This window comes from Tupaia chinensis, unplaced genomic scaffold, assembly GCF_000334495.1.
Source record: "Tupaia chinensis unplaced genomic scaffold, TupChi_1.0 Scaffold000381_1, whole genome shotgun sequence".
Lineage (NCBI taxonomy): Eukaryota > Metazoa > Chordata > Mammalia > Scandentia > Tupaiidae > Tupaia > Tupaia belangeri.
The window spans coordinates 1,269,149-1,288,485 of record NW_006159883.1 but is presented as its reverse complement, the minus strand read 5'-3'; the positions used below and the strand labels follow the sequence as shown (position 1 = coordinate 1,288,485).

Below are 19,337 nucleotides of genomic sequence, written 5' to 3'. Positions count from 1 at the left end.
AATCTCTCCAAAAAAAAAAAAGCATTTCTGAGAAAACTAACCATATTGTATTAGCACACAAATAATTCAACAATGGGAGAATAGATACGATTTTTCAGTGTGGAAAACATGAAAATGCTATTGGGATATTAGGTAACCATCTGGGAAGAAAGGAAGTTAGATTCATAACTCACACTGAGTATCAGTGTGTATTCAAAATGCACTAAAGGCTTAAATACCAAAGTCAAACTCCGAAATGTATTAGAAGAAAATCTTGAATAATTATTTGAGTATTTAGTATAAGGAAGGCTTTTCTAGCTATGACTCCAAATTTAGAAGCTATTATCAGAAAAAAATTGATATATTTAAATATATACATGTGTGTATGTACATATATATATTTATAAAATAAAATTTATTTATTTGTTGTTTTCAAGCCAGCAGGTCCAGAACTGGAATTACATCTGGCCATGTGGGAATCTAGTACCTTAACTAACATGCCATCTGCTGATTGCATTCAAAAATATTTTTAATAAACTCTGCAAGTAAAAAAACAAGCATGAATAAAACACCGTAAGTAAATTCTAAAATACAAATGGTATACTTATAAAAAGTGTGCAACTTAATGATATACTTTAGGGTTTAATCACCCTAATAAATGAAGAAATTCCACAAATTAGTAAAGGAAATATCAACAAATCAGGACAAAAAAACAGGTGATATGAGCAGACTGTTCACAGAAAGGGAACTGCAGATGATTTTAAAAATACACGAGAAGCTGCATCTTTAATAAAAGAAAACATCAAAACGACATTCAAATACTACTTTCTACATATTGTGTTAAAAAAATTGAAGTCCGATAGCATACTCTGTTGAGTAGGCTTTGGGAAATGAGCACTCATACTTGTGAGAGTGTAAGCTGGTAAAATTACTAGTGAGAATCATTTAAAAACATCTGAATTACTTATAAATGCATAGACCCTTTGATCTACAATTGTCACTTCCAGGAATTTATTTCACAGCTAAACCTATACAAATAACTGATGACAAGGTTATTTTTTGCAGCGTTGTTTAAATAGTAGAAGTGTGGAGTCTATCTAAATGTTTCCATTACCTGGGGTACAGATAAATACATTATGGTACCTCTCTATAGTTAGAGGGGAGAACCCAAAGTCCAAAATAACATAAGTATTATGCAGCCATTTGGGTGATGAGGGGGGATATAGAAATACATATTTAAATTTGCTTTTATGTGCATAAAATAACTCTGGAAGGAAACTGATTTAATAACTATGGTTGCCTAGTAGAAAGGGAGAGGGGAGGACAATTGAGCCCCTAACTCTGACGCCTTGACTTGCTTGACATGGTTTTGGAAAGATGCCTTGTGTACATGCTACCCTCATCACTTAAAGGCTAGCCAGCCTGCCTTCTCCCCATCCTACTTTCCCTGATTATTAATATCTCATTAATATTAAAGCAAAGGGGAAAACAAAGTAATGGGGCTTATTTGGCTTAGTTTTATTGTGCAGTAGGTCACCCTCACACGATTATTGGCAGGATATTCTAATGTATGAATGAGAGGGGAGGGTGAAGAAGAGAAATAAAGACATCGAAGGCCCCTGGGGTGAGGAACTGAATGTTTACCTGTGCCTGTCAGCTCAGGGATATCTCTACTGCATCATGTTTGAGTCTCCAAATAATACATAGTCTTAGTGAAGGACTTAATGTAGAATGTGATTAAAAGGAATAAATAAGAAAAGGGGATAGAAGAGCAATGTACAAAAAACAGGAGAGGAGGAGGAAAGGAGAAGAAAGAGAAAAATGTGTTTGTCAGTAGAAATGGCACATTAGGTTTAAATGAGGCATTTTTCTGGTTTTTATTTTGTTTTGTTTTTGTTTGTTTGTTTGCTTGTTTGTTTCTGTCCTACATTATCCTGATAATGTGGTATTAGTTGGATGTAGCATTTTTTTTTTTTCCCGAGAAAGTGAAATTTTGAAAGATGCCTCTTGGCAAATCCCTTTCACCAACTCCTTTCCCTTGAAGTTGGTGGGGTTGAGTTAGCACAGGCACTTCCATTGAATCCTTGTTGCCCTCGGGAAGTATGTGCTGATGAGCCGAAACACAATAATGAGAGTAAGATTCGTATTTTTCTATGTTGTTTCATCATGAGTGACTTTTCTTATCTAAGTGCTTATTTGTGTTCATGCCTGGGTCCTTCATGGTATATAGAGAAACCTCAGCAGCAGATAGAAAACAGGGAAAAAGCTTGAACATAGTCAAAGGCAAATCTATTTATGGTAAAGATGAAAAAGGATTGAAAGTGATTTTCCTGGTACCTCATTCCACAGCATCCTGATGAAAAGAGACTGGAAGGCCTCTCCAAGCAACTGGACTGGGACGTTCGAAGCATTCAGCGCTGGTTTCGACAAAGACGCAACCAGGAGAAGCCAAGCACGCTGACCAGGTTCTGTGAGAGCATGTAAGTTGTCGGTTTCTTCTTGAACGAAAAGCCTGCCTAAGTACTCATGCTGTCTCTGAGGTGAAAAATAGCACAGCAGTGCAAGCTCCAGCAAGCCTTAAAAAGCATGCTGTCTGGTGGGAAAATCATTCAGGAGAAGCTGGGGGAACAGTAGTTTGTGGGAGCTTGAGACTTCCACTTTGGATGCAGTAAACTACTTCCTAATGGAGTTCCTACAAAGTAAGCAGATCACAGGGTCCTACAATGGTATTTTCAACCAGCCATCTTTGAAGTATAGCATTAAAGGTTATTACGTTACAGAGGCTGATAGTGTGAATTTTAATAGAAGGGATTTAGTCAAGACATCATTTCTACTGATAAAAACTGAGATTACAGAATGTTTTACCTGACATCATGACAATGCCTTACAGTACTGGAGATTTGACAGTACCCTACAATACTGGAGATGTAAGCAATGGCTATATTATTGGGTCACTGGGAAAGCCATGACCCATTTGTGCATGGAAAAATGGGTCATGACTTCCCCAATGACCAGGTATAATTCCTGGGTGAATTAAACAAACCATTGCTTAAAGGTGAGGGATAGAATGAAAGTGTCTTCCATGTCTGAAATACGAACTTTTTGATGTGTAAGTTATATTTTAGTAAAGATGTTAAAAATAATAAAAGGCCCACAGAGAATGTATTAATTTTTTTGGAGAGATTTTTGTTATAGGGTGCATGCACTCGCCAGAAAGAGAGAGAGACAGAGAGACAGAAAGCGAGAAATCAATCCCCCCACTCCCCACCCCCGCCCCGGAGGGATGGCCATGGTGCAATCCCTTCTTCATTCTCCTCTTAGGATCTTGGGCACACACACACACACGCCCAGCATGAGTTTAAGCCACTGGGTCTGGGATTCGAACATGGGAGTCCAGCGACATAGCCATTATGCCAACCGCTGGTCCCAACACAGAGAATTTTTTCTAGCGCTGTGTTGATTTGAGGTAGGGGGCCCTATTGATATCAATACACTCATCTATAGGAGGAGCAGAAAAAGAAACATTAAAGCATTCAGCACATTTCTAACAAAGGGAAGGTCCTGCCTCGGGAGTCGTTAGCCTGTTTGGTCTTCCTCTTTAGGGACATAATTTTCTCTAACAATTTTTTCCTTAAGTGGCTTTTTCCTGCCCTCTGGTCACTTAAACAACCGTGCTATTAGTGTGGCTCCTTTAATTGTAGGCTTTTTCTATTTGAGGTTAATGTTGCATTTTCGGGTTTGGCTTTCAGTTATGCCAAAACAGTATTTTTTTTTTTTTTCTTTTAAGAGAGATTTTTGCTTAAGGGTGCATGAGCTTGTCGGAGAGGCAGAGAGAATCAGAGAAACAGAAAGTGAGAAATCATCCCCGGGGAAATGGCCACAGCATGGTCCGTTCTCCTTCATTCTCCTCTCGGGATTTTGGGCACGAAGGCACACTTGCCAAATGTGAGTTTTAAGCCACTAGGTCCAGGACTCAAAATGCGGTCGACTACATGGGAGTCGCAACGCAACCATTACATCACCTGCTGGTCCTGCCAAAATAGTATTTTAACAATTACAATATAAAACTTAGAGGGAAACCTAGATTTGAAATAAATGGGAAACAACACAATATAGATTCCCAGGGCTGAGTAAATGTGGAGAACGCTAATAGGGTCTTCATGAGGTCAGAATATTTATAAAATCTAGAAATGCAACCCAATAAATATAATCTGCAAAGTGCTTCTATAATTAAACTTAGTGGCAGTTTATGGAAGAAGGATTTATGCATGTGAGCTTCTGAGCCAAAGTCAGAAATTTCTTTTCAACCTGTGCCGTCACATCCCAGTGATCAAGCACACACAGAGCAAGGGTTTGATCATCGAGCCGTGTACCTCAGCAGGGATAAAGTTTCATCCTGGAGCATGCCCACACGCTAATACTCATGTGCCTTCTTCTCTTCCAGTTGACTTCTTCAGTAACTCTGTGATTGCCCCGGTATGCTATACTGAGTCAATACCAGTTTCTCTCAATATTAATGTGCTTAGACATCAGCTACCTGGTGGTCTTGTTAAAATGCAGATTCTGATTCACTTGGTCTGAGATGGCAGCTGACTGCATTTTTAACAAGTTCCCGGTTATTGCCGGTGTTGCTGGCCCATGGACCATACTTTGAGTTGCAAGGGCCAACACCAGACCGGTGTCTTGTCTAGGTCTTCTTCCTGAATTCAGCTGGTCATATGCACACCACAGTGAACAGGATGGTCATAGGTAGAATCAGTTTAAAATATTTTTAAATGGTTGTGGTAGGCATGGCAGTGTGAGGTACAATGGTGGTGAGCGAGTGAGGCGTAAAGATCATTATGGCCTCTTCCCTCAAGAAGCTTACTATGCTAGTATCTTAACATCATGTCTGAGTATGTGTGGGTTGATGATATTTACTTAAAAATAACCAGATATGTATGTAAAACTATTGGTATAGATAGTAACTAAAGAGTAAGAAAAATGTTCAACTGTGGGGAGAGGCTGTTGCTGGGACTAGATCTGGGTCATGCCATTGGCCTTTGACCTCTCTGTTGTATGGGATCATGCTGATGACCCCTTCTTTTGCAATATTCTTCTCTTTTGGCTTCTGGGTTGCAACTGGATACTCCTTCTTGCCTCTCCAAGATCTTTTTACATAATTTATTCTGTATTTCCCCCAGGGTCATTAATGTGCTTCTTCTCCACATGTGGTCTTTAAGCTCTTACTCTCCTTACTCTACCTTCCATTCTCTGTGTAGAACTCATTTCTTTTCACCAGCTTTTTCCAAAGCCCTGTGTCCTGTGCAGGTGTTTGTTTTGCAACATGGTTCTGTCTCCATTGGAAATTCTGCTTTGCTTCCATGTCTGACTTCCCCTTTTCTTCTATTGTTTATATGCTTCTGTTTTGTTATAGGCTGTAATTGCAAACTTAACAGTCACCGAGTTCCACTAATTCTTTGTAAATCCACCACTATAGCCCAGATTCTAATTGATCTCATAGCTCATACTCAGACATCATCCTCATGTTCTTTTGCTTGAAAACTGTGGTGATTTTTCTTTAACTCCAGGGGAAGTAGTGGGCTCCTTAGCCTGATAAATGGAATCTGGCCTCAATCTGTTTGATTTCGGTCATCTAAATGACCTCTTCCTGCCAGGGGGCTGCATTTTCCCTGCATGACTTGTTCCTGCCATGGTTTATGCATTGTTCCTGGCATGGAACATTTACTTCCTTTGCCTCTCCTATTTATCCCCTACTCATTCTTCAAATCCAAGGCCCTCTCTGGTGTGGCCTGACTGTTGAGTCCATAGTCAGCACAACTCCTCCTGAATCCTTAGAGCACTTATTCTAAGTACCAGAAATTCCATACTGAATCATGCGTTTCCTTATGTGATGACTCAACCTTTCCTAACGTGACTATCTGTTTCCACTACGGTTTTATCATAAGTGTTCTTTGAAGAGCACAAGACCCATATCTTGTTCTTCTTTCATTCTTTTCAGCCTTTATCACAACATACAAACTCTGCTGAATAAATATTTATTGAATGACTGAATGTTAAAATGGCATTGTTTTGGAAGAAATTGTTCATCTCAGTTGCCACTTTGCCCCCCACCCCCACAAATGAGGAAGCCTTATATAGACTAAACTTAGCATAGAATTTGTCTAGAAAGTTTATGTGATTATGGAAAACTCCATAACAGGATTTTTGTTTATTTTGTCATTGGGCTTCTGTGCTTCCCAGAGAAACAGGTAGAGGGAAAGTGAGAAATTGCTACTCAGGGAGGGTGGCCACATTACAATCTATTCTTCATTCTCTTCCTGGGATTTGGGGCACACATGCACATGTGCCCAGCGTGAACTTTGAGCTGCAGGGTCCAGAACTCAAATCATGGTCAGCCGCGTGGGAGGTCCAGCACCTTAACCACCACCACACCACCCACTGGCTTTCCATGATGGTTTTAAAGACAGAAATTAAGAAGGAGGAATGGCAAAGGAGACCATTAGAGAATGCCATGAGGCATAAAGTAGAGTGATCTTGGTTTATATATGCACACGTGTGTGTCATAGTACCTTAACTGTAAAAAAGATCAAGAATAGTTGTACTTAATGAGGGCTGCATTTCATAATCATCTGCTTTGCATTTCAAAACACAATACCCAGGTCCTACCCCCAGGGTGTCAGATTCAGATCAGTGGCACAGGTAGGGTATAGTTTGTATACATATCAGAAAAAATGCCCCAAGTGCCGATGACACACATCCTTAGTTAAGAAAAGTGATGACTGCTGTTCAGAAAGACTAAAAATCAAATTAGAAAGCAAGAGAACAAAAATTCGGAGCTTATATTAACTAAGGCCAAAATATAAAGAATCTATAGTTTTTTATTATTATTACTGTATGCTACTATTTTTGAAAATATAGATTCCCCTCAGGGGAACTGTGTTTCATCTTTCAGTAGGATAGTGAATCGTACCAATATGCATGCCAGAGAGTGTATTATGCATTTGCTGCGTATCCAGTTTTGGGCACGTCCATTTACTGCCGATGGACCAAGTGGAAGAAGTGGCTCAGCAAGTACTCTGCTCAAATGGTGACATTAAGTTTTTCTCTTGCTTGGTGTCAGTCATTCACAGTCATGTCAGTTTTTTTTTTTTTTAATTTATTTTTTATTTTTTATTTTTTGGAGAGGTTTTTCGCTATAGGACACGTGCGCTCGCCAGACAGACAGAGAGAGACAGAGACAGAGACAGAAAGCGAGAAATCACCCCCCAGGGGGGATGGTCACACCGCAATCCCTTCTCCTCCATTCTCCTCTCGGGATCTTGGGCACGCACGCACATGCACCCGGCGTGGGTTTTAAGCCACCAGGTCCGGGACGCAAACCGCGGTCGACTACATGGGAGTCCAGTGACATAGCCATTACGCTAACTGCTGGTTCCTCACAGTCTTGTCAGTTTTGATAAATATTCCATCCGGAAGCATTTAAGTCCTTATTGGCACCTGGAATAGAGATTTTCAGAAAAGAATAAAGAATTTATAAAAATGAGATGTCATGTGAGATATTTTAGGAGAAACTGGCTCTGCGTGAATGCTGGTGCTCGTTGAGATTATGCCTTGAGGCTGCTGAAGCTGTACCCTCCTCTTCCAACAATTGCATCTCAGTTGTAGGTTTTATCACTCAGGATAATATGAAATGAAAAATGTCTATGATAAAAAAAATCTGCCAGCTGAAACAGGAAGAGGCAGAGATAAGATGTCAGAATAAATGGTTTGCCTGACATTTATGCCCTACCTGCACCTGTCACTTTTAAATATTGTACAGTATATTTAATAGCACAAATCTGAAAGTAAATATTATATATGGCTCTCAGTTAAGTAATTGCCAATTGACTGGAAACATGAATTTCCCACATGATAACCTGAAGAGGTGGCCAAGGTATATTCCCACTTTACCTCTTAGTATTAATTTATTTGGATTGAACTTTACTTCACAAGGTACTGAAGTTATGGAGCCCATGATGTGTAGGACGAGAGCCCAAGAGTTCTTTTCCTGTAGGAATTTCATTTTAGATTTGATGTCATTGAAATTACCCCACATGCTGCTTTACTGGAGTGTTTTTGTACAATGGAGCAAATGCACCCAACTTTGGGAACCTTTTAAATCTGACCTTCTTTCTGCCACAAAGCCCTGTGATTTTTTTTAAATTTATGATTCCTCTGAACTGAAAATTATTTATCAATGAAAAATACATGACAACCAATTCTCATGTGCTACCAGCTCAGTTTATGTGACTGCAAATAGTTGTTTTTACTTGGCTAAATTAGCAGTGCTGTTTTGTGACGTTAGAAAGAAAGTAGAGCCTTATAATTGGGAAGGAGGGAGGGGAGTGGGGTCATAGAGGAAACATAAGTAGTTGAGTCTCTCATTTATCTTTGCTTCAGATCAATCTTTGATCTGAGGAATGTTTGTGGTAAATCTCTTCAACCAGTTTTTATAACAAGCCACCTGTTTGCAAAAAAGCTAGATGAATATTTGTAAACTATTTCCATATATTCCATACTCTGATGATAGACAAAGTTTTGCCAGAAAGAACATTTAACTAATGATTTTCTCCATCAGATTATAAAATAAACATTGTTTATAAAATTCCCCTACAGATTGATCAGTATAGTTTTTGAAGGGGAGAATAAGAAAGCATTATCTTCTAGAAAATGACATCTTCATTTTTTTCAGTACTGGGATACCTGATCAGCAATGTGTCAATGCTGATTGTAAATCTAGAAAAGAAAAATGAGAAAACTGGAGGAGATTCCCCTAGTTATTGAAAAGTACAAGGGTCAAGCTATTTTGTGTGCAGTGGTGATAATAACGATTATTTGCCCACTAATGGAAAACAGTTCTTGAATGGGTGAACGACTTCTGGCATCCAAAGCACATAGCTACAAGCCTAGTTACAGCTTAGGCGATGTCTCAGTGTTCGAGGTTATTATTTAAAACAGATTTTAACCTGTGTGTTATAGTCAGGTGAGTTTTAACTGTGGGGCAGAGGCAGGTCAGGAGACTTTTCCTGTAAATGACCAGAATGGAAATATTTAGACCTTATAAAACTTGGTTGCAATTAGAATAGTAGTCAGAGACTATGCAAATGTGTGTGGCTGTGTTCCAATAAAATTTTATTTATGGATACTGAAATTTGAATTCCTTATTCTCCTGTGTCATGAAGTACCTGTACTATTCTAGAATTTTTCAACCATTAAAATTTTTAGCTTGTGGGCCATACAACAGATGGTGGACTGGGTTTGGCGTGCAAGCCATCATTTGCTGAACCCTGCTTTACGATTCCAATACTATTAGTAGTTCTTTCAGAGCTTTAAGAGGGAGAATATGGTCTCATAGTGCCAGGCATACTCATCTATTTCTCAGAATTTCACCACATAAGAGAAACATTAGAATAGGTCTGTACTGGCATACCCATTTCCAATGTGCCTGGGATGTGGTGCCTTGGAGGTCTGCAGTTTTTAGCTTTCTCAAGTAGTCTTTGAGGTATCAAGGCAGCATCGTTTTCACTTTACAAATTCTAAAGACTGATTAACTGGACTATAGACAATTAATCCACTCTATTCCTTGAGTAAGCTTTTGAAACCTTGCTCCTCTTTCTATTCCGGACCAACCATCTGTGGCAAGTGAACTAAGATTTTCCATTTAGATCAAGCCTCTCACATTCCTTGATGGCATATGGCTAGGCTTTTAATTCATGTGTACTTGCTAATTAAGGAAAACAGACTTTGGCTAAAAATATCAGACAAGCCTGGCCTATACTGCCAGGTGGAGAGACCTGGCGGGTGTGTGTGTGTGTGTGTGTGTGTGTGTGTGTGTGCCCAAAAGCCCAAGAAAAGAATGAAGAACAAGGTATCACAGTATGACCATCTCCCTGGTGAGTGATTTCTCACTTTTCCTCTTCCTCTCTCTCTCCTTCCTCCTCCCAATTTGGTGAGTGCGTGCACCTTATGCAAACTTTTTTTTTTTTGAGAGATTTTCGCTATAGGGCACGTGCGCTCGCCAGACAGACAGAGAGAGACAGAGAGATAGAAAGTGAGAAATCACCCCTCAGGGGGGATGGTCACGCCGCAATCCCTTCTCCTCCATTCTCCTCTCGGGATCTTGGGCACGCACACACACGTGCCCGGTGTGAGTTTTAAACCACCGGGTCTGGGATGCAAACTGCGGTCGACTACGTGGGAGTCCAGCGACATAGCCATTATGCTAACTGCTGGTTTCCCCTTATGCAAACTTTAAAAAGAGAAAAGTATAAAGAAAAAATCAAACCTTGGGCCCTCCATGTGGTCTCAGCCCATGGAACATAGTATTTAGCAATGCACACCATGGGGGCTGGCACAAGACCTACTAATATTTCTGCCATTTTAAAAACCTATATCTCTGTTATTTAATCTATTGCTTTATTTTATTTTATTTCATTTTTAAGAGCATATGTATTTATTTATTCTATTAGAGGAAGTCAGGCAGCCCTAATAGGTTCTCGGACCACAATCCACCCTCAGTCTCAGCCTGGCTCATGGACATGTGAACATGCACAGGTAGATATATAGGGAAGTCCTGGGATGTGAACCCACCACCTTCCTTTATGGATCCAATTGTGTCATTGTTGCACCACTGCCTCACCTCTATTTTAAAAGTTATTTGTTTCTGATTTAGAATGAGTCATACAAATGATTATAGTCCATTTTAATTATAGATTATGCATAAAAATATACATAATGTTTATTAAAAATTTGGGAAAAGAACACACCAAAGCCTACTACCTAGAAACAAATAATTGTATATCTACTACTTATTTGAGGGAATTCAAAAACTTGAGGGAAAATAGAATAAGTATTTATTTTGGTGCAAAATAGAATGTGAAATCCATGCAGAATTTTTTCATAATATACATTTTTCCACAGACTTTTTGAAGAACCCCATGTCTTACACATGTGTCTATGCAACTACTAGTACATACTGTCTGTGCTTTGTGCCTGCCCTTCTGGAGAAGTTTCTTTTTTTTTTTTTTTTTTTTTTTAACCCAATAAAACCCTCCTCATCAGAGCACCTAAAGAGGCTGTAGAAACATTGTGTTTTATGGTTTATCTTCAGAATCTCTCGTTTTATGGTTTATCTCCACAGTGTCTAAATCATTTACTTCTGAGTGGCAGTACAGTTTATTTTGCTGTGCTATGACATATCCTCTCCTAAAAACAGCAACACTCAGAATTGCACAACGGAACAAACCCAAGTAACACAGGGCCTATGAGATAAATGGTTTGGGACGCAGCACACAAAAACATCATCAGTGACACAGTGAGAAAAAAAATAGGAGACCCTAACAGTAATACAAACAGTAGCTCAGTTTTACAAGTTACGTGGTTAAGATGTATGCAAATACCATAATGAATGGGTACTTTACCTTGAATAGGACCTGTGGCTTGCTTGTAGAAGTTGGTGGCCTGTTAGTCTTCCTAGGCTTTCATAACACAATACTGCAGCCTAGGTGACTTGAACAACAGACATTTATTTTTTACAGTGGAGGAGACTGAAAGTCCAAGGTCAAGGTGTCCTAGGTTTGTTTTTTGTTCCTGAGGTTACTTTCCTTGGCCTTTCCTCTGTGTATGTCTAGTTCCTTTTTCTTAATAAGGACACTGATCTTATTAAAATAGGATCCTATCCTGAGGCTGGCAGGTGTTGTGGTGGATAAGGTGCTGGACTCCCACATGGCTGACAATGGTTCAAGTCCTGGACCTGATGGCTTGCTTTCTCACTTTCACTTTGTCTCTCTGTCTCTTGTCTCTCTCTGGTCAAATTAAAAACATGAATTATAATAACAGATAAAAAGTAAATAAAGAATTCTTTAAAAAATTATTTAAAAAAGAATAGAGTCCTATAATAATAAGGTCAATTTATCCCTCATTACCTCTTTAACACCCTCCAAGTACAGTCACATTGGGAGGTAATGGACTCAACTATGAATTTGGGAAATAGGCAGTTCAGTTGATTGCAATGTTAGAAGAATTGCAGCCTGTGAGTAACTGAAGTGTGGAAGGAAGACGGTCTGAAATCAGAGGGAAAGGTGTAATACCAGGAGGGCGTGGCTCCTAGCACATGTCAACTGAGTTGGTTGGGAGATGTCTGAGTGTGTGTGTATGTATGTGTGTGTGTGTGAGTCCATCTCTAGGCCACTCAACTCTGCCCACTGTGGTTTTCTGTGCTCACCTAGTGTTTCTAGCAGATGAACTCACATCCAGGCCAAAATATGAAATTCGTGTTATGCTCATATTGGAAGACTTTGATGTCTTTATAAAATGCCTGATAGCAAGACTGACAGGTGCTTTAAGTGAGCTACGGAGCCAAGCAGTCTGAGCTCAGCATTTCTAATAAGAATCTGTTGTTATTTGGGAGAATTGTTTGGGCACCCTAAGCTTCAGTTTCTTTATTTATAAGGAAGCATATTAATAGTGCCTATCTCACAAGGTCATTGTGAAGACTGAGTTCATATATATGAAGTGATTTGAATGATGTCTTGCACGTAGTAAGGGTTAATGAGCATTGGTGCCCTCAGCATCCTCAGTGTCTGCTTTCAGTCTATTGGGGGAGCAGCAGCAAATAGCTTTGTCTGTCACAACCAGGCCCTGGCAATATGGCTCCCAGGCCAGAGGCACATTACCTAGCAGAGGTGGCTCTGGTGTTTGTCATTTTAGGAAGAGAGTTCCAAAGAGATTCAAGGAGAGCAGATTCTCAATTTAGAATGAAGCGCTTTCCTTTAATGGAACCCCAAAGAGGTAGAAGCCGTGTAGCTTCACAGGACTGTCAACTTGAGCATTACTCACACACAAGAAAAAGATGCAATACCAATGCAAGTTCAAAGCTTCAGCCTGTGGCTCTCTGCTGTGTAGAGACGTGACAGAAGTAGATGTAAAAGGCTGTCCTATTTCATCAGGGAAGGGTGCCCGCTGTGCCGCTAGAAGCCAAAGCTTTTGAAGCACTGCATGAACAATGTCCGAACATACACTGAATGTCTTTGAACCACAGAGATTTAAAATTTGCCCAGGTGAGTCTGAGGAGGACACATCTTGCCACTACCAGGAGGGAGAGAGGAACAAAGCCTGGGGCTCAGCAGTGCTGACTTCAGTGAAGTTACCTAGGACAAGAGTCTCATCCCACTCAGGTGGTTAGCATGGCTTTGGGGTACAGGTGTTTGCTGGGAAATGCAGTATGTATTGGCTACCTCATGGTCATGGGAAGTAGACCAGAAAGAGGCAACTGAACCTGCATAAATCTGAGAGTGGGAACCAAATGTACCTGGTCCGTGTTCCAATTCAAGCCATGTTACACTTAGCAAGTAGTTCCACTCTGCTAAATTCCAGAGAGCTCAGGAATTAAAGGGAAGTAATAACTCCTACTTATAGGGTCATTCGAGGGATTAAATGAGATGGAATATCTGTAACGTGCATCTCTCAATGCCTCTTTCTCTTTCAACTGGATTTGCAAAGTTGAGTGAGCAACCATTTCTGAACTTTAGGACTCACAGGGGGTGTTGATCCTGCTTATCAGTGAAGTTGTTCAGTCCCTTAAGTAGTGAATCATAACCTATAATAATTAAGTGAAATGACTTCTTTCTAGAGCCCCTTCCTTCTTGTCCCATTCATGGGTTGTTCTAGGTCTTGTCCCTTAATTTGCCATCAAGAGAACTGTATTTTAGGTTGTTGGAAAGGAAGCACTTCTTTCCTTCCTCTTGGGAATCCTGCCCGGCTTGTCCTCTCTTGCTTTCCTCTGTCATCCTCCTTTCTTCCCTCCTTTGCACTCACCTCTTCCTCTCACAGGGCAGCTGCCTTCTGCTTGGAGCCAGAGTATTTGGTTTACTCTGGCTACACCCTCTGTGAGTTAGCTCATAGTGACCACATCCTTTGGAAGGGAGCTTAAAAGAATCCTCAAGCACTATTAATTTGATTATGATTGTCTTAGAACTGGCATATTGCACATGACGCTTGATGTTTGAATATAGCACCAAACATAGGGGCGAATGAGTGTATTTTGGTGTAAGATAGCAGTGGTATTTTAATATAGAACCTAATAACGTAAGGGATGAAGGTGTTTGTATTGATATGTAAGATGGTGGTGGTGATGGGTGTTTAGACGAAGCAACAAGATGCTCAGCATTTCCCACACTGGGAGGATTTGGGCAACTTCCAAATGACTATTTGGGTTTATTTCTAGGCCTCCCCAAAGCTAAATTCATTAGCCATCCATGTGATAGGAAACAGAACTAAAAGCAATGAATCCCAACTACCATCATTTTAAAGGCAAGTTGAGTTGCCAGCAGTGTATATTCCTTGAGGCTGTTGTAATTTGAGGGATTAAAAGTATTTTAGGAAAGTTATTTTAAATTTTGCCTGTATTTCTTATGTTGCCCACGGGCAGATTCTTAATAGTTGTCAACTGAGAGGAGGCTACCTGCTGTTCTTGGGGCTCAACCTTGGAAGGAAAGTCCATGACACTGTCCTGCAGAGGAGACATTGTCAGTGCGGTGATGGGTGCAGCGTCACACACGTGATGTGACATGACTCACAGGTCACAGTTAACAGTAGACTCAGCATTAAAGGCTCATGTTTTGGCCACATCACTTACTTCCGGAAGGTTCTGTACTCCCTTAATTTAACCACCATTGTAATAAAATTGCATATTTAAGTGTACATATTATTACATAATAACAGGTTTTCTTTTAGATGTAGTGGACACGTAATTCTGGCAAGCCTTAGATCCCTAGAAGAGAGTGGAAGGAAATACTGACTGAGGTTGTGCTACATTCCAGATACTGAGACATGGCCTTTACATTTTGAACAGCAATCCTGTGTAACCTGCCAGGTAAAAGGCCTTCTTGGGGTCAGCAGGCGGTGTGGTAGTTGGGGTGCTGGACTCCCACATGGTCAACCGACTGTGATTAGAGACCTGGACCTGGCAGCTTGAAAAGCAGGGCACATGTGCATGCATGTCCTAAATCCTGAGATCCTGAGAGGATATTGGATGAGAAGGGATTGCAACGTGGCCATTCCCTCGGGGGGGGGAGGAGGGTGTAGTTTCTCACTTTTTGTCTCTCTGTCCCTCTGTGTCTCTGGCAAGCACATGTACCCTATAGCAAACATTTTTCTCTGGAAAAAAAAAAAATCCTTCTTACCTATGGAGAAATGGAGGCAAAGAGAGATTGGGTAACCGACTCAACACCACACAGCTACTAAGTGGCAAAGCTGGGGATAAATCTCTAGGACTTGTGTTACTTCAACTGCACGATATTAGAGAAAACTCGAAACTGGGAAGTTACCGTGTTCAGCACAGATGCGAAAACGGTGCAGTACGCACATCAGAACTTTCTTTCTTTTTTATGTTCAGCACAGATGCGAAAACGGTGCAGTCCAGTACGCACATCAGAACTTTCTTTCTTTTTTGTTTCCCCTCCAGTTTCTGAAAGAATGGAATTAAATTTTGTCGCTCTCTTCTTGCCATACCTAAAATGCTTTTTGTCATTCTCTGCTCATGTGCTCGGAGACTTGCTTTTTGTCATTATTTTCATCTATCTGCTATCAGCCGACAATGTCCTGAGCTCTGGGACTGTGTTTTTTCATCTTTTCGTCTTCTCAGCTCAGTATAGCGCCTGGTACTTTGTAAGGCCCCAGTAAATATCTACTTGGTGAATGAATTATTTGGACTTCAAGGACTGGATTGAACCTCCAGGGACTTGAGAATTAACTTTAATTGGATAAACCTCAAGTTTACTCTTTCTAATAGTCATAAGGAAGGATGAGGTAGAGAAGGAGGAAGCAGGGAAGGCCTTCTAGAGGTGACACTGATGAATTGTCAAGGATGGCCACATAGATGCTAGGTAGAGAAAAGAAATGAAGGTGTGGACGGCTGCTCTAGGGAGGGGAAATCACCTGTAGAGTATAGTGTACTTGGAGAACTCCAGTCGCCATGAAGGAATGTGAGGGAGGTCAGTAGACAAATTGAGCCCTACTTGCCAAACCTGGGCTCTGTGCAGTTCTTTTGACCCTCTCCTCTAAATATAGGGTTGTCTGACAAGTCATGGTGCATTTTTGCATAGAAAAACATAGGAAAAAATCTGTCATGACTTTACCAAGAACCCAATAACTAGGGCTGCATAACCTTCCCCTCAAAAATGGGTTGCTTTGCCTGCTTTCATGGGAATCTCTTATTTGTTCAGTGCTTGCCTCATTTAAGACTAGAGCTGGCTTTGTTTTATCAATACCTTATACAATGTCTGACTCAGTTTGAACCATTTATATTTTTGTTTAGAAACTTGCTTACTGAACATCAATCTTTCCTTAGATACGCTACGGAGATGACATAGAGCAGGCACCTTCCTTGCGTGGTCTGCCTGCCAGCCTTTATCTTGTCTTCTAAAGAGGATGAAATAGCGCACAGACTTGGCAGGAGGAACTCTTGCCTTTCCACACCACTCCTCACTCCAAACAGGCAAGAATTAAACCTCCAAAAGAAGAGTAAATAAAACCAAATTAAATGATCCTGTTGACTGTATCTACTATGTCATATTTTACAGGAAAAATCATTAGGGTAGGGAGTCATGATGACTGGTAGTGTGCCCTTTTCAACTCTCTGCAATGAAGGTTCAACATATGAACAAACAAACAAACAAAATGACAGAACCAGGACATGTAGTCAAGAAAGCACGAGCATGCTTGTGTTCCTTTGGGGACAGGTGACAATTTCAGGGTTGTCTCAGAGAACCCAAAAGAAGTAATACCTCTCAGGATTTCATTCACTTCCATTTTCCAAATGATTCCATAAAATTTATTAGGTGGCAGGAGCTTGGTGCTGAGGTACATAAAAAGGACAATATCACTGTGCTTTACTGCTCAGTGTTTGGGGAGACTGGGAAGAAGTACAAGAATTTCAAACAGAGCTGCAGAAATCACTAACTCTCCTTGGGAACAGGGATGAGTCATCATCTTGTAATGAGTACTTGGAGACTAGCAACCAAATCTGTAAGCAGCAAACCTAAGAACTGGTCAACATAGAGAACTTCTTTTGATGCATTTTACAATGGATTAAGGAGACAGAGTTAATATAGACTAAATGACTTATCTCACAATATTATTTATGTAATTTTTATTTTTCAAAGGAATAGTACAAGACTTAAAAAGTTCACGGAAAAATGAAATGAAAGCATAAATTTATTTTGATGCAGAAAAATTGAAATACATGCATAGATTGTTTAATACACATTTTTCTGTGAAGTTGTTGAAGATCACTTGTATTTGTGTATTAACAAGTGACTGTTTTAGGGACCAGCAGTTGGCATATTGGCTATGTTGCTGGACTCCCATGTATTCAACTGTGGTTTGAGTCACAGACCTGATGGCTTAAATTCACACCAGGTACATGTGCGTGTATGCCCAAGATCCCGAGAGGAGGATTGAGGAGAAGGGATTGTGGCGTGGCCATCCCTCCTGGGGGGTGATTTCTCGCTTTTTGTCTCTGTCTCTCTCTGTCTTTCTGCAAGCGCATGTGCCCTATAGCAAAAACCTCTCCAAAAAAAAAAAAAAAGTGACCATTTTATAGTAGGATTCTGGCAGTGTCCTAGAATGAGGCCTATAGTATTAAATTTCACTGTGTTTTATTGTTATTTTCAATGCTAGGTGCATTAAACCTGGAATGCTTGGTTTATGCATGACCTTTGGTACGTCTTATCAATGAGAACCATCTTTCCAGTGTCATCATTAAAATTTGTTTTAGTTCTCTATTCCTTCTCTGTGAGTGGATGGAAGTGGACAGAGGATTATGAAGAGATAGGAATATTGGTAGTGTTTTTTGATTTATATCAAGTCCAGTCAAATTCTCTGAAGATTGGGATACTGTTTGTAGAAAGAAGGAAACCAAGTGAGAAATTCTCCATGTGTGAGGAACATGTAGTACATACTGTGTTTTGTGAGATAAGGGGTGAGAGGCTTAAACCCAAACTTCCAGCCTAGTTGATAGGCCCATACAGATGTTCAGAAGTAACCAAATACAGAATTTCCTCTGTTGTTCTTTTGAATGGACACTCTTTTTTTCCCTCCCATTATTCATTGACGTATTTCTCATCTACTGTATTCTCTCCCATAATTATTTCAGTTGTGAAATTGTGCCCAACTTGAGCTGATTTCAGTTCTTATTGATTCTGATTCTGAATTAGGACATGAGCTTGTGAGCATCATTTCCACTTGATTGATTCAAAAATAAAAATAATATCTTCTCTGAAATTACAGTTTTATAGGAATCCTGGTGTCTCAGTCTACTTTTGAATTTCCAACAGAAATACCTGAGCCTGGGTAGTTTAATAAAGAATGTAGACGTTTATTTACAAAATAAACTTTAAGTACACAGTTTACGGCTTTAAGTGTTCTTGTTTCTGTTTTGTTCTCCAATCCTGATGTGGTTCAATAAGCATTTTTCTAAAACTTATTATATGCCCGGTGCTCTATCAGCTGCCAGATGGAAAAACAGAATTTCTTTTCTTGATAGATAAATAATACTATCTGTATTCTCAAAGCCTTAGTTCCCTCATTTGTATAAAAGGGCTAATAATCTCAAAATTCCGATGGAGTTGTTATAGTGCTTAAATAAAATAATTCACATAGACCAGCTGCAGTCATGCTGTGGTAATGCAATGCCTGATGATGGCGTGTGGGAAGTCCTGGGTTCATTCCTTGATCTAGGCTGGCTGAGGTGTGGGGTGGGCAGGTTCCTCCCACCCTGTCTTTCTCACTCACTAAATAAATAAACTTAAAAAATAATAATTCATGTAAAGCACCTAGGTTAGTACAAATACATGGAATACCTAGAATATTATTAAGAGCTCAGGAAAAGTAATTATTTTTGATCAGTTCTAATTTCTATGGATTAAAGACTGACAAAATGAGTCAAATTCCACTGTCTAGTAAAAAATATTATAGTAAACTTGCTTAATGACCTAGGGTATACATTATTACAATGCTTTTATCTGGGCTTTGTTTTCATTAAAGCTCCACATTCCTGAAGGTGTAATTATTTGGTATATTTGACATGATTTTTGTCTAAATGTTACAATTTTATTTTCTTCTTTTTTCCTTTCTTTGAAGAAAAGCTTCTTGGGCACTGAGGTGAGAACATGGTTTTATGCTTTTCTGATTTTTAAAGTGGCATATAATTCAAAACCATAGTTATTTACTGTCCAAACAACAAGGTAGGACCCTGTAGTGGAACTAGGGGTTTATATCTTAGGCCAGGAAGTAAGAGCATCTAAGGACCAGCAGGA

The 19,337-nt window shown here is 39.8% G+C and overlaps 1 protein-coding gene across 4 annotated transcripts in view; it reads left to right on the top strand.

Annotated features, from left to right (window-relative positions):
* The window catches only part of CERS6 (ceramide synthase 6), a 333,671-nt gene that overhangs the window by 108,350 nt on the left and 205,984 nt on the right, over positions 1-19,337 (top strand). For all 4 annotated transcript variants that reach the window (XM_006153571.3, XM_027773847.1, XM_006153570.3 and 1 more), the window contains one exon: positions 2,329-2,459. In XM_006153571.3, the coding sequence (XP_006153633.1) occupies positions 2,329-2,459 (131 nt within the window). The remainder of the gene's footprint in view (positions 1-2,328; positions 2,460-19,337) is intronic.